At 36.5% G+C, this 14868-nt stretch overlaps 2 protein-coding genes across 2 annotated transcripts in view; one reads left to right on the top strand and one right to left on the bottom strand.

Annotated features, from left to right (window-relative positions):
- LOC125841724 (3-ketoacyl-CoA synthase 11-like) overlaps positions 1-14868 on the top strand; it is a 303969-nt gene that overhangs the window by 82319 nt on the left and 206782 nt on the right. The gene's annotated exons all lie outside the window — the stretch shown is intronic.
- LOC125841744 (non-specific lipid-transfer protein 1-like) lies at positions 681-1256 on the bottom strand. Its single transcript, XM_049520920.1, has one exon. The coding sequence runs from the start codon at positions 1204-1206 to the stop codon at positions 856-858; it is 351 nt and encodes a 116-aa protein (XP_049376877.1). The 5' UTR covers positions 1207-1256; the 3' UTR covers positions 681-855.

Here is a 14868-nt window from a genome sequence, read left to right as displayed (position 1 = left end):
AAAAGAACCCGCTTCTGACGGATAAAAAAAATGGAATAGTAAAAGGTGATCAACATAGGCGGAGCTAAGTGAAGGTTTGTGTATTTGCATGGATCCAATAGTTTTTCTGTAGATTCTGTATTTGTATTTAAAAAATTAAATTAATATATATGTATATTAACTTGTTAACCCTTATAAAAATTGATTGACGACTCAATGATAAGGAAATGACCGTGGAAATGTTTTCGAACTCCACTATATCAACAAAAGTTTCTCTTTTTTTTTAAAAAAACATGTTTTGCAATATCTTTTTCTTTTATCTTAAAATTTAGAATCCTCAAACTTCTAATCTTAGCTTTGCCTGAAGCATCAGTATTAACTCTTTTCAGCCATCATCCCTAATCACTGTTAATTGACATACTTGGTGGAGATCCCACAAACACCACTGAAACATCCATCTCCTCTACCGTAAAACAACCGAGAAAAACAGAGCAAAAAAATCATTGGCATCGACACCTTCAATCCACGATTTAACGTTAGTGGATCGGGTTTCATCGGATGGGCAAGTTAACACTTTGTTTAAATGGTTGTTACGTATTGTTACAATGCATAGTATCATACTGTATTATGTTGTGTTGTTGCATAAATACTTTTAAATAAGTGATCAGATTTAATTGAAAGATGGATAAATAAACCAAAAAAAAAAAGGTGGAAGAAATTATTTATTCAAATGCCAATTTAACTAATTGTTAAAATAACAAAGCATACAAAATGTGATATTATTCGAGTTTATTTATTAGAGTCTTGGAAATAAAGGGACATAAATATCCCACTCGCACTAAAATAACAGGTAAATAAATTCATATAAAATGCCTCTTATGTGATCTTTGAGCAATCAACATTTGGACTAATCTGGTAAGGAACATTTGCCTTACATATTCCAGGGAGTTGAGAAGCACGGCCAATTTGAGCTCCATTAGCACTTGAAGCAAGGCTCTTTATGCATTTGCAAGAGCTCTGGCGGTCAGCTGTGGTACCCGCAGCAACGAGGAGAGATTTAAGCCCACTGCAACATGCTGAAGGCACAGTTGGTCCACCATTTAGCACAAAACCAAGACATGGTTCGAGGCTAGAATACACCGTGTTGCACGAGACAGCTGCATCCGTGGCCGTGGCGGCCAACGCGATGCAGATGAGAAGCAAAGGAAATAGTTGCTTGATTGACATTGTGGAAATGGAACTTGTGATTGTGTGATTTTTGTTATGAATGTATATAGCTATTTATAAACCCAAAAAATGTATGGTATAATTGATTAGTTATGTTAGCCCATATCAAGACACCAGAGGTTTTTGGCCTCATATCATACGGTAATTGATTAGTTATGTTAGCCCATATCAATAAATATCGATCAATCATGTAGTTAAATATTTATTGCAGACACATTAAATAAGGTAGTTGGTAGTTTTGTACTAGAATGTTCAATTTTATAAAAAAGGAAAAGTAATACACCCTCGTCCCATTTTATATGTCATCCTTTTCTATAAATAGTTGATCCATAATATTTGTCATTTTATAAAATCAATGCATAAATTAGCATATTGTTCATTTTTTTACCCTTGTGAGTTTTTAGCATTGAAAACATACATTTGACCAACTTAGAAAAGTTAAGTAAATGATTCATGTTCATTGGTTAAATTAATTAATCAATATAAATTAATTCATATTCCTTGATTGAAAACTTGAGTTCCAAAAAATTAAATAAAGGTAGAAGGGTAAAGTTACATAATTTCTTAATGCAAGTGCAAAGTAAAAATGTGACATATAAAATGGGATGGAGGGAGTATTAGAAGACACGGTAAATATGTCCAGGAAGCTATAGTAAACACTTAAAAATTCTCAAATTTACAGCATTATCACAAATGATAATTCATAATTGTAGTTCCCCTAAACGTAACCCAAGAGTTAATTCTTATCATACAAAAAAGGTCACTTTAGGTTTCTCTCTTCTGATTATAAATGAAAATTATATGATCACTTATGGAAAGATGTGATTATTTATTCTTTAAGGATATACCTATTCTTGAAAATATGTTAATTATTTTTTTATTCTCTGTAAGTTTTTTTTTTTGGGTAAAATTTATTTATACAAGGGGTTTACATTTAATCTAAGACGTATTTTATCTTTTATAAAATCGTAATTAGTGATATGTATATTTGCAATAAATTTTAAAGCGATTAAAAATAAAGGATAAATAACAATCACAAATAAAATATGAAGAAGCATAATTTTATTGTCAAAATAATATGAGTACAATTATGTTCTTTCCTTAATTATTTTCTCTAATTTTATCCATGATCAAGGATTGTTAGTAACATATTTTCGAACGTAGGATGATTTAGACCTCCTTGAAAATGATTTGATCTCCATGTAAAGAAGATTTAGTGGATCTTCTTGAAGTATTTGATTTTCAAGAAGAGTCTAGCTATGACTATATCTTGATCTCGTTACAAACATCCCAAGAGTTTATGAAATATTCAATATGCTTCTTTAAGGGAATATGTACCCTTTATATAGACTTGAGTTAGAGTCAGGATAGAGTAGTCTCCAAGAACCCTAAATGATATTGAAATTATATATATCTTGATGAATCCCACAAAATTTCATTGTCTACGAATATCCCTACTTCAAGGCTATTTGGAGTGTAGATTAGATGAAAGTCAAATATGAGACTTGAATTACCCACAAATAGAGCTTTCATCTTTGTGGATTTTTTACTTAAGATTTGCAAATATGATTTGTGGAGATGAGATGAAGGATCCACTAGCCATGTCAGATTTGTAGACAATAAAATTTGTGTCGAGAAAATAATAATCAAGACGAAAAAATATAGCAATAATCATAATATTTGATTTCAAATATAATGAGTGTTGATTACAATCTTTAGGATATTCCTCTCATTCTTCCAACAACAATATAAATTATGATAAACTTGAATTTGATTTGATTCAAGGGTGGAATAGCTTGGTCTTCATGAATTTTTGTCTTGAACTTGACTAGACTTATTTGCTACAAACACTTGGATATTTGTCACAAATAATTAATTTAAATTCCAAACTACGAACTATTATTGATAAGTGCTTATGTTCCTAGATGTTTTGATGATCTCCTCACAAGTGTAGGGACCTGATCCTCTGAAGAGAATGAATACTCGTCCAGTGGTCAAAGTGCTGTACAACTGGAAAGCTATTTGCATCAGAAAGTTGGTGAAGCTGCAGAGTGCTCCACCAATCAGAAGCGACGAGGTTGCTTGTTCATTGAATAATAACTTTTCATGTCTAAATATATTCGAGGAAAAACAACAAACTAATTCATTCATTCAAAAGGAGAGAGCCAACACGTATTCTCAAGAACTTACTAAGAGAAGTTTGCAAGGGACCTAGTCCCTGCAAGACTGCGATGTGAAAGGACGACAAGACAGTTGTCAGAAAAGCTGCCACTTCTGATGTGGTAGGTGCACAACTTTTCTAAACAGCAGACTCTCAGCCAATGGGCGGTTCCAAGTAGTTTGTGTTCATTTTAATATAGTCTCTTCCAACAAACATAAACTCAAGAATTTGGCAAATAAAAACTCACAAGCTTAAAAAGGAAAAAGCCATCTTTAAGGTAGAACAATACTCACACTCAACAAAAGGATCTGATAAAGTGCTGAAGCATCTCTATTGAATTTGAGTTTTGTGTTTACCATTTTATAGGTTTTTGCATCTTGAAAATTCTCAAGTATACAAGCAAAGACTATCTTGGTGAAGTATTCTCAGGCAAGCACAACAAGGACCCGATCGAGCTGTAAGCGTCAGAGTGTGTCTTAGGAGTTTTACTTCTGTGCTTATATTGTAAATATGTTCCTAATCTATAAAGGATTCAGATTCTTGTGTTCGTTGTAAAAGTTTAAGTCAGTTGAGGCTAACTGATTTAGTGTACATCATTGTTTGCTGCATAGTCAAATTCTAAGTCATCTAGGAGCTAGTTGATTTAGTGGGCGGTGTGGTATTCGCTTAGCAAAGTCTAAGTTATCTAGGGGTGATAGCTTAGTGGGCAGTGTTGTATCTGCTCTGGCTCATCTAAGTAATATGAAGTATTGCTTAGAGTTGGAATTAGTAGGCCAATCTCAGTTTGTAAACTTGCTTTTACTTTTGCTTGAGAAGATTAGTGAAAGCAGTTTTTGAAAAGTCCTGGCAGGCCAGGTCGTGGTTTTACTCCCTTGAGCAAGAAGGTTTCCACGTAAAGTTGTTGTGCAATCTTTACTTTCAACACGTTGTTTATTTTCTGTTATTGTAACTGTGCTGAGGACCTGGTCCCATCTAGACCAGTGGACGCATACATTCCGACAAGTGATATCAAAACAGTACTTTTCGATTTGGTTAACACCAAGAATAGAAAAAATCCAAAAGAAATGGCTGCTCTACCTAATATGGAAGAAGTTAGTCTTCTACTAGGCCACTACGTTTTAATGCTCAATATTATGGCTGGTGGAAGAATCGAATGCATGACTACATCAACGCTGAGGACATTGAGTTGTGAGACATCATTCTTGATGGACTATATATTCCTACAAAGGAGGTGAAAGATGGAAAGCTCACCACTACAGTTGTCAAAACTAGAAATGAGTACAATGAGATGGATAGGAAAAAGATAGAGAAGAACTATAAAGCAAAGAAGATTCTAGTGTATGGGATTGGATCCGATGAGTACAACAAAATTTCTTCCTGTGAATCAGCCAAAGAGATATGGGACTGTCTCCAAACAGCCCATGAGGGAACACAACGAGTAAAAGAGTCTAAGGTCAATATGCTTATGACTCAATACGAGAATTTTTGTATGAAGGAAGGTGAAAATATCTTTGAAATGAACTCAAGATTCATTTCCATCACCAACGAACTAAGATGCTTAGGTGAGCCCATTCCCTTAACCAAACAAGTTCGCGAGATTCTCAAGGTTCTTCCCAAGTCATGAGAAAGCAAAGTTGATGCTATAACAGAGGCAAAAGATCTGAAGACACTTTTCATGGATGAGCTGATTGGAAATCTCCAGACCTACGAGCTGAACAAAAAGCAAGGGACAAACATGAAGGAGGGAAAGAAGGAGAAATTTGTTGCTCTGACAAACTCACAAAATGATGCGACTGAGGAGGAGGATGAAATGGCCTATATTACTAAAAGGTTTCAGAAAATCATCAAGAAACATGACGTCTTTCAAAAGAAGGCTTCGACCAGCAGAGCAGCAAACACAAATAACCTTTGTCATAAATGTGGCAAACCTGATCATTTTATGAGGGACTGTCCTAGCCAGAAGCAGGAAATTCAGGACTTCAGACCTCGCAAGAGGGACCTGGTCCCAGACAGTGCTCGGAGAAAGGCTCATGCTTATCAATTGGTGAGAAAAGCCTTTGCTATATGGGGAGATGATTCAACTGAGTCAGAAGAAGATGTAGAAAGTTATGAAGATGTTTCAATGATGACTATTAAAGATGATGAAAATGTCTTTAATTCCATCTTCTCATTAATGGCAAAGTCTGATGTTGAAGAGGATCTAAATGAGGTAACTCTTTTTTATCTTAAAGATGATCTAGATACTCTTCCTATTAAAAATTTGAGGAAACTTGCTACATTGCTTATTGACTCTGTTGATGAACGAACCACTGAAAACTTAATGTTGAATGAAAAAATAAGTTTGTGTGAGGATGAGAACTCTGCTCTCATGTCTTAAGTTTCTGAAATGAGTGTAATAATACGGACTCTAGAAACGAACAACATTATACCTGAAGAGGACCCTGGTACCTCAATAGGTGGAAAGAGAAAGCTTAGCATCTTTGAGGAAGAACTGGAAGAAAAGCTTAAAATACTTGAGTCCAAGTTAGTTGCTTCTCTTGAAACAAATTCTCAACTGAGAAAGGATCTGAGTAAGGTCAAGGAAAAGTTAAGTCACTCTCTAAAATGGATTGACTCTTCTAAGATACTCTTTAATCTGTCTAATCACAGTTTCAATGGAAAGAAAGGGTTGGGACGCAGACCAATAGAACCTCCTTATAATCCTCCTAGCAAATATGTGTCTGTATCTGATAATCTGTTCTGCACTCACTGTGGGCGTAATGGTCATCTAAAAGAAAAGTGTGAGACTCTGAGAAAAGCAAAAGAAAAGTATGAGAAATTTGTCAGATTTGAAAACAATGATAAAAGGAAACTCAAGGGACCTGGTCCCCATTATTGTTTCAGTAAAAGCATTTTGCCCCTGGACAGGAAGGTTTCTTATTAAGCCTTTTGATAGTTATTGGGAACTCTGTCTGAAGTGGATTCCCAAGTCTAATAAGTGATTCTTGTGCAGAAGAGAGGGAGCAATCAATGTTGGTACATGGATAGTGGATGCTCAAGGCATATGACTAGAAATACTCTAAACTTCCTCTCTTTGGAAGCACACCAAGGTGGTGGTGTGTCATTTGGTGGTGGAAAGAAAGGTTTTATTCTTGGTATTGGCAAGATAGGAAGAACTCCAAATCATTCCATAGACAGTGTACACTATGTGGATGGTCTGAAGTTTAATCTCTAAAGTGTGTATCAAATTTGCGACAAGGAAAAATAAAGTCAAGTTCATATCTGAAGGGTGTGTGATTACAAACTGAGCAATTAAGAAAATTGTAATGTCTGCAAAAAGAGTCAAGAATGTGTATGTTGTTGATCTTGATTCTACTGAAGAAGACAACTTGTCATATCTGAGTGCTCAAACTGATGATGCAAATCTTTGGCATAGACGACTGGGTCATGTAAGTACCTCTTTACTTAACAAGCTTGTTGCAGGGGACCTGGTCCGCGGACTACCAAAGCTGAAGTTCTCAAATGACAAAGTTTGTGACGCCTGTGCAAAAGACAAACAAACTAGATCTTCTTTCAAGGAAAAGAAGGGTGTGACCACTACCAGACCTTTGGAACTTCTCCATATGGATCTGTGTGAACCTGTCAGAATTCAAAGCAGAGGAGGAGTGATGAAGGGAGACCATGAGATGGAGGAGCTGATCAAGGAAAGGGAAGACAAGGATATCCTAAATCCTGGAAACAAACAGGTTGCAAAGGAAATTGCTGCAGATCTTACAGGAGCACCTGGTCCCTCTGATACTACCCAGAAGGTTCCATTTCAAAATCATGAAGTTGATGATGCTGAATCTGATGCTGAAATCGAAGAAGAGTTGATCAGAAAGTTCGAATGGAAACATCAATTCTCACATATATTGGACAATCTCATCTCTCCACTTGACTCTGGAATTCAAACTAGATCCAGGACAAGAAATATAGTTGCATATTCAGCCTTTATGTCATCCAGTGAACCAAGGAACATCAAAAAAGCTCTACAAGATGCAGACTGGGTAATATCATTATAAGAAGAACTCCATCAGTTTGAGAGGAGCAAAGTGTGGCACCTGGTCCCCCGACCTATCAACAGAACAATTTTTGGAACAAGATGGGTCTTCAGAAACAAACTTGATGAGCATGAAACGATTACTATAAAAAGTCAAGGCTTATGGTGCAGGGGTACAACTAAGAGCAGGGGATTGACTATGATGAGACTTTTGCTCCTATAGCCAGAATGGAAGCCATCAGAATTCTGATAGCATTTGCTGCTCATATGGAATTTAAGCTTTTTCAAATGGACGTCAAAAGTGCCTTCTTGAATGAGAATCTGAAGAAAGAAGTGCATGTCAAACAACCCCCAGACTTTGAAGATACAGAACTGCCAAATCATGTGTTGAAGTTAGACAAGGCTCTGTATGGGTTGAAACAAGCTCCTAGAGCTTGGTATGAACGCCTGTCAATATTTCTTCTTGCAAATGGGTTCAAAAGAGGTAAAATTGATAATTCTCTGTTCTTAAAATCCAGAGGAAAGGAGTTGTTGATTATGCAGGTTTATGTGGATGATATCATTTTTGGAGTCATTACATATTTACTTTGCAAGGAGTTTGCTGATCTGATGAGCAGTGAGTTTGAAATGAGCATGACGAGAAAAACTCTCTTTCTTCCTAGGCCTGCAAATCAAATAGTCTGTTCAAGGTACCTCTATATGTCAAGAGAAATACATCAAAGAACTGCTTTGAAAGTTCAATCTGATTGAGGCAAAAGTTTTTGACACTCCCATGAGCACAATTGTGAAGCTTAACTTAGATGAAGATGGAGTTGAGGTAAATCAGACTATGTATAGGGAAATAATAGGGTCACTTCTGTACCTCACTGCAAGCAGGCCAGACATAGTGTTCAGTGTAGGGATGAGTGCAAGATTTCAAGCAGCACCAAAGGAATCTCATCTAAAGGCAGCTAAACGTATCTTGAGATACTTAAACTCGCTTGATCTAATTGGTTTTGCAGATGCTGACTATGCAGGCTTTTTTATAGATTGAAAGAGTACATCAGGCATGGAACATTTTCTTGGATCATCACTGATTTCCTGAGGGACAATGTTGAGAAGCAAAATGTGGTGATAAAGTTCTGTAAGATTGAAGATCAGCTGACTGATATATTTACAAAGTCATTGAGTAAATAATGTTTCATTAGAAACATGATGAGGCTGGGGATGCACAAGATTACTTGATTCCTTGATAAGTTTGCACAAAAATCTTCTATTTTGATGATGTTACAGAGGGCAGATATCTATACTTGTTTTAATGTTTGTCATAAAAGAATTCACTTCTGGTACCTTAATGCAGGTATACACTCATGGTGTGTTTAGCTGAAAGGAAGGTTCAATCACACATGCAGAGTTACAAACTGAAAGGAGAACCTGCTCCTTATGAGGTTAGTATCAATTTTACTACACTGTCTGTATGTCAACATCACTGCCACGTGTCCCTCGCCCATTCATCGCGTCAGTTTCAGACGTCTTTTTGCTTTTAAACGAAAGGTCGCTACTGTTTGGGGACCCGATGTCTTTTTGGTTTTATATACTTCTCTTAGTGAATCAAATTACAAAATCTCATCAAACAATTCTCGTTGAAATTCAATAATCCCCTTTCTAAAGCTTTTCTTTCTTTCTCAAAATGCCTAACTCTAATTCTTCTTCAAAGATCCCCATCTCCCAAGAAGTTGAAAACCCTAGTTCATTCAACTTCTCCTTTCCTACTCCAGAAGACTGCAAAGAAATCTCCTATGAAAAGGGAGAAAGTTAGAAAGCAGGTGGCTAAAAATTAAAACTCATAAAGGGACCAGGTCCTAGGGTGCAAGAACAAAGTGAAGAAAAGGAAATGACAAGGGAGGAGCGGATAACAACAATGGAAAACCAAAAGGTTTTGAATGGCAGAGTCTTTGACCCTGACATCCTAACCAAATTTGGCATGTCAAATTTTTTTTTTGGCTCCATTCAAGGTTGGAACCATCTCTTTGAGCCACCAGTTCCGTACTTGCACAAACCTGAGGTGCGTGAATTTTTCTACAAAATGGAACTTCTGGAAAGTGGTGGAATCGCGACTACTGTCAGGACTGTTGAAACATATCTGGATGAAGAAATATTGGGGATCATTTTAGGGTTCCTGTGGAACGAATTTGAACGATTGAAGGTTGTAAACCATCCAGTGACTCCACAAAACGTGGAGATGTCAAGAATGCAGGGTTACCAAAAAGGTTTCTCAAAGGGGAATATCAGTTGCTTTTTGAGTTCATCAACAAGGTGTTAGTGCCCAGAACTGAAAAGAGAACAGTGGCATCTGCTGTTGATCTTTTACTCATGGAGAAACTTGATGAACTTGAAGAGATCAACCTCCCTGCCATTATGCTGGAATGTGAGTGTGTTGAAGGAAAAGTTAGGGGCAGATCTCAAGTGGCAGATGTTCTAGAGCAGCCCTGCTGCTCTTAAACGGGAAGTGACTGATCTTACTGAGATTCTGAATAACAAGGAGATTGAAATTGCTTCACTGAGTGTTGACACCCAATTTTGGACCTCCACAATATAAATTAATCATCGAGCTTCCTAAATTCCAAACGAGCTGAAATAATTGACTTTATAAAATTCAAAATGTTTTTCAAGTCATTTTAAGTAATTTTATCATTTTTATAAATTTTAAAATAATAAATATGATATTTTATATAATTATGTGTCTAATTAGTATATTTTATGAATGTTCAAAAATTGTCTCAAAAAGATTTTAGTTTTATTTAAATATTTGGTTATTTAGTTTAATTAATTAATAGCTTATATTTTGAGTTAATTAGTTTATAATTAAGTTAATTATTTTATCTTGTTAAGATTAAGAAGCCCGTTAGTTAATTATATCAATTTGTCTTATTTAATTACTAGCCTAGCTTATCCTAATTGACTAAGTTTGGCTACATTTTGAATCTCCAATCGGCTATAATTTAAATTCATATGGCCATTCATTCAATAATTTCCAGCAACCCCTTTTTCATTTCAGCAGCTCAATAGGAGCCCAATACCCATTCCCAATTGTCAGCCCAATCTTTCAGCAACAACTTAATACCATCTAAGCCCAAATTCTTTATTTCTCCCTAGTCCAAACCCATTCCAAAACAGTACCAACCGACCCCATCCCCTCCTCCTTACAATTCAACAATACAATACATCATACCATACGTACATACACAGTACCCCATCGCCGAACTTCGTCTTCCTCACTGAAAATCAACAATATCAATCAGCAGTCGCGACCTCACTGCCCATACCGTCTTCTTCATGCAAAAATCCTGGCAAACACGAAAATCCAGCAGTAAATCCCAGCGCAACAGTGTCCGCCCATACGTATGTCATTCTCACGTCTAATCGTCCCTGTTTTTCCCCTTTTCGGAGTTTCAGAGCAACAACAACTCCATATTACTTTTACTGTTGCCTCGAAAAGGAACGGATAAATTCAAAATTCAAACGGATTTTACCCAAAAATCAACCCTTTTCTCAATCTATTTAAGATCCTTTTCTCGTTGTGTTTAAGGGGGCAGAGACATGTTTTAGGGCTTGTTCTTTGACAATACATTCAAGAAATTTTAAAATGATTTTTCTAATTCTAGGTTCTAAGAAAGGTTTCGTCTGAAGTTACCTAGAAATTCTTGGTTTGCTGCTCGAGTCGAAGTTGTGCGAGAAGTCCTCTTGCTAGTCGTCTCCAGTATTGCCGCTCCGAAAAAGGTAATACCCCCTTCCCTACGAACTTCACTATTCATTTCCAATAGTTTGCAATTCATTTTGGTTGATGAAGTTTCTTGGTTCTTGTTAATACGAGGATCTCATTGTACATAATTTTAATAAAAGTACTTTAACTTTATGAATGTGTAGTTGATTTAATCCATAGTTGTCCAGTTCCCTATTTTGAGGTTGAGAATTTTTTTATTTTATATCTTAAGTGCGATGAATTCAATAGACAGTTCATGTTGAAATAGTTTCTCATCTCTAATAAATTATAACATAATATTTGTTAACTTACAGCTCGTCGTTTTAACTTCGGATCTATGTGTATCATCTATCTTACTCATCCAATATATCTTAGGAATCTCGTTGCTGCTTTCTTTCCCTCTTAATGTTCCATGTACCTCTTCTTAAATGATTTCGATGTCTAGTCTTACTTGTAATATAAGATTTTTGTTTTAGCTTTTGAACATAGCTAAACGCTGCTTCTTTTTTATATATATAAAAAACAAGTTACTGTGTTACTTATATGAATTGGAGTTTAAAATTTTTTATTTATTTATTTTTTTTCCTCCCTCCCTTCCTGTTAAGGCTCGTTTATAACAAGATATCAAATTGTGTTAGTTTGTTGCTTTCTTGTCCTAACTTCTTTGTTGTTTGTAACTACGTGGCTCTCATGTTTTGTATTTTCTATAAGATATAGGCTGCTCAGTTTTTACCTCTTTCTGGTGTCACTTATCTTTATATGTATAATGGTGACTCTGACTGAGCTTGGTTCTCTCGAGCTCGACTTATCTATTATTTGTTGATCTCGTCATGTCATTTAGGACAACTGCTTAGCTTGAGATCCTGCTAGGTTAGTGAGCTATTAAAAATATGCATTTTCCTAGGAGAGGTCTATGTTCAATAGTTTATGTTGTTCTTATTGTGTTTTTTTTTTTTTACTTTACATGGCATGTTCTCTTTCCTGTCAATGTTTTGTTAGTCGGTTTATTTTGATATCATCTAAAGTTAACTAGTACTTATTCTAGAAATAAGCTCCTACTTTAGCATCATTCTTTGCGCCACTGTTTCTATCTTAAGCTTTTAATTCATTTTTCCGATCTGATTATTTATTGTTTCTTACCTTGTGGATTCGAGCATTCATGTAAGTTTGATCCAAATGAATATGTTAGGCAGTAGGTACTAACATTGTACATTTCTTCCTGGACTTAACTCGTGTGATAGGAGCTTAGGATGAATAGGGTAAAATATGAAATCTTGACTAATAGATTCCCTTCGTTCACTTATTGAGATGTATGCTCCGTCATGTGCGAATTTAATTAAAAATAAAGTGTACGCTGTTAGTTAACATTGATGTGATCTTTGAAAGAGTTATATGTAAGTCTTACTTTTATTGATGTACAATTGTCTTTGTTTTATACATAATAGAGTACATCGACATGAAAGGAAATAAAGAACTAGTAAGGGAATTATCCACAAATAAGGAAAGCTAATAATATACATTAAGAGGGAGATATCTCTACACCAAATAAGGAGATAGCATTGAAGAGGAGGATCTGCATAACATGAATATGGAATATTCCTGATACACCCCCTTAAGATGGTGGTCTATCAGAGACACCAATCTTGGAAAGAAACCGTTCAAAGTCATGGCGGGAGAGCGGCTTCGTTAATAAGTCAGCAAGCTGATCTTTTGTTAAAATGTGAGCAACCCGAAGCTGACCCCGTTGAACCATAGAACGGACAAAGTGATAATCAATTTCTAAGTGTTTCATTCGTGAATGGAAGACTGGATTTTTTGAAAGGTAAGTCGCACCTAAATTATCACAATGTATCACTGGTGGTCCAGAAAGAGAAAGAGAAATCTCCTTCAAAAGATTCTGAACCCAACATAGTTCAGCAGCAGTAGAAGCGACTGATCTATACTCAGCTTCAGTGGATGAGCGAGCTACTGTTCGCTGTTTTTTTGAACACCAGGAATTGGATTTTTACCAAGGAAGACAATGTACGCACTAGTAGAGGTACGATCATCACGATTTCCAGCCCAATCAGCATCGGAAAAGGCATGTAAAACCAAAGGAGAGTCCTTGGAAAAGTAAATCCCTTTATCCATTGTTCCAGCAAGATAGCGGATAACCCGTTTAAGAGCAGCAAAATGATTTGTAGTTGGTCTGTGTGAGAACTGAGCTAGCCGATTGGTAGCAAATGCAATGTCAGGCCGTGTTAGCGCCAAGTATTGGAGACATCCAACCAAAATTTGATAGTCTTTTGAATCACTCAAATGAGCACTATCCTCCAAGGCTAGATTATTGGTAGTTGCAAGTGGAGTAGAAACAGGTTTTGCACCACTCATTGAAGCACGTTCAACAATATCCTCGATGTACTTCCGTTGAGATAGATATAAGCCTTTCGGAGTGCGAATCACTTGGACACCTAAAAAATAAGCAAGCTGCCCCAAGTCTTTTATTGAAAATCGCTTAGCAAGCTTAGCAATGAAGATATCAATTGCCTTCTGATTATTCCCTGTCACAATCAGATCATCGACATAGACTACCAAGTATATGATGACATCAAGCTTAGAATAAATAAAGAGACAATGGTCAGACTGAGATACTGCAAAATCCAGAGAAAGGAGATAGTCTCGCAATTCCGAGTACCAAGCCCGTGGAGCCTGTTTGAGACCATATAATGCCTTATGCAGTTTACAAACATAATCAGGCTGAGTAGAATCAACAAAGCCTTGTGGTTGTGCCATGTATACATCCTCAGTTAAATGCCCATGAAGAAAAGCATTATTCACATCCAATTGACGTAAGCTCCAATCTTTACTAACAGCAAGAGATAAAATAACTCGAACTGTAGTATGTTTAGCTACAGGAGAAAACGTTTCAATGTAGTCAATACCTGGACGCTGAGTAAATCCTTTAGCAACTAATCGCGCCTTATATTTATTCAAGGTACCATCTGAATTTTGCTTTACCCGAAAGATCCACTTGCAACCAATCAAGTTTTGTGATTCGGATCTCGGAACAAGTGTCCATGTCCCCTGTTGTTTCAAGGCATTATATTCCTCCATCATAGCAGATTTCCAGTCCAGATCTTTAAGAGCTTGGGAAATATTCTTAGGTTCGGGTTTGTGGGAAGAAGTAGATGTATGAACTAGAGGCGATTTGTTGGTAATTTGAGTGGAGAGGCAAAGCTTGTTGGCAGGTTTGTGAATATTATTTTTGGAGCGGGTGATCATGGAGTGAGAAGGTGGAACAGGTTTAGATTGAGGGATTGGACTTGTGGTGATGTTGCTTGGACTACTTGAAGGAGCATTTGAGGATTCAGTTTGCCATTCACTTGTGATTTGGACAGTAGTAGGTGAGGAAGTAGAGACTACTGAAGGAACATTGATGGAGCTTGAGTTGATACAACTAGGTGAAGATCCATGTCCTGATGAGATTCCCATTAATTCATTTGATGAATGATCATTGCTCGGTGGCGTCAAGCAGCAAGGAGAACTTCTATTGACAGAGTGAGTGACCATCGAAGGGGCTGATTTAGTTGAAGAGAAGGATACAATAGAAACAACAAAATGAGGAGCCCATGTCGAAAGTGTTTCTGTGGTAGGGCGAGAAGCTGTAGAGGCCAGAGTAGAGAAAGGAAATTCATGCTCTACAAAGTTGACATGGCGAGAGATGAATATCTTAGATGTGGAGGGATCGAAGCACTTGTAGGC

Source organism: Solanum stenotomum, chromosome 10, assembly GCF_019186545.1.
Source record: "Solanum stenotomum isolate F172 chromosome 10, ASM1918654v1, whole genome shotgun sequence".
NCBI classification, from domain to species: domain Eukaryota; kingdom Viridiplantae; phylum Streptophyta; class Magnoliopsida; order Solanales; family Solanaceae; genus Solanum; species Solanum stenotomum.
Note: the sequence above shows the minus strand (reverse complement) of the source record. Positions and strands in the feature narration are given on the sequence as shown.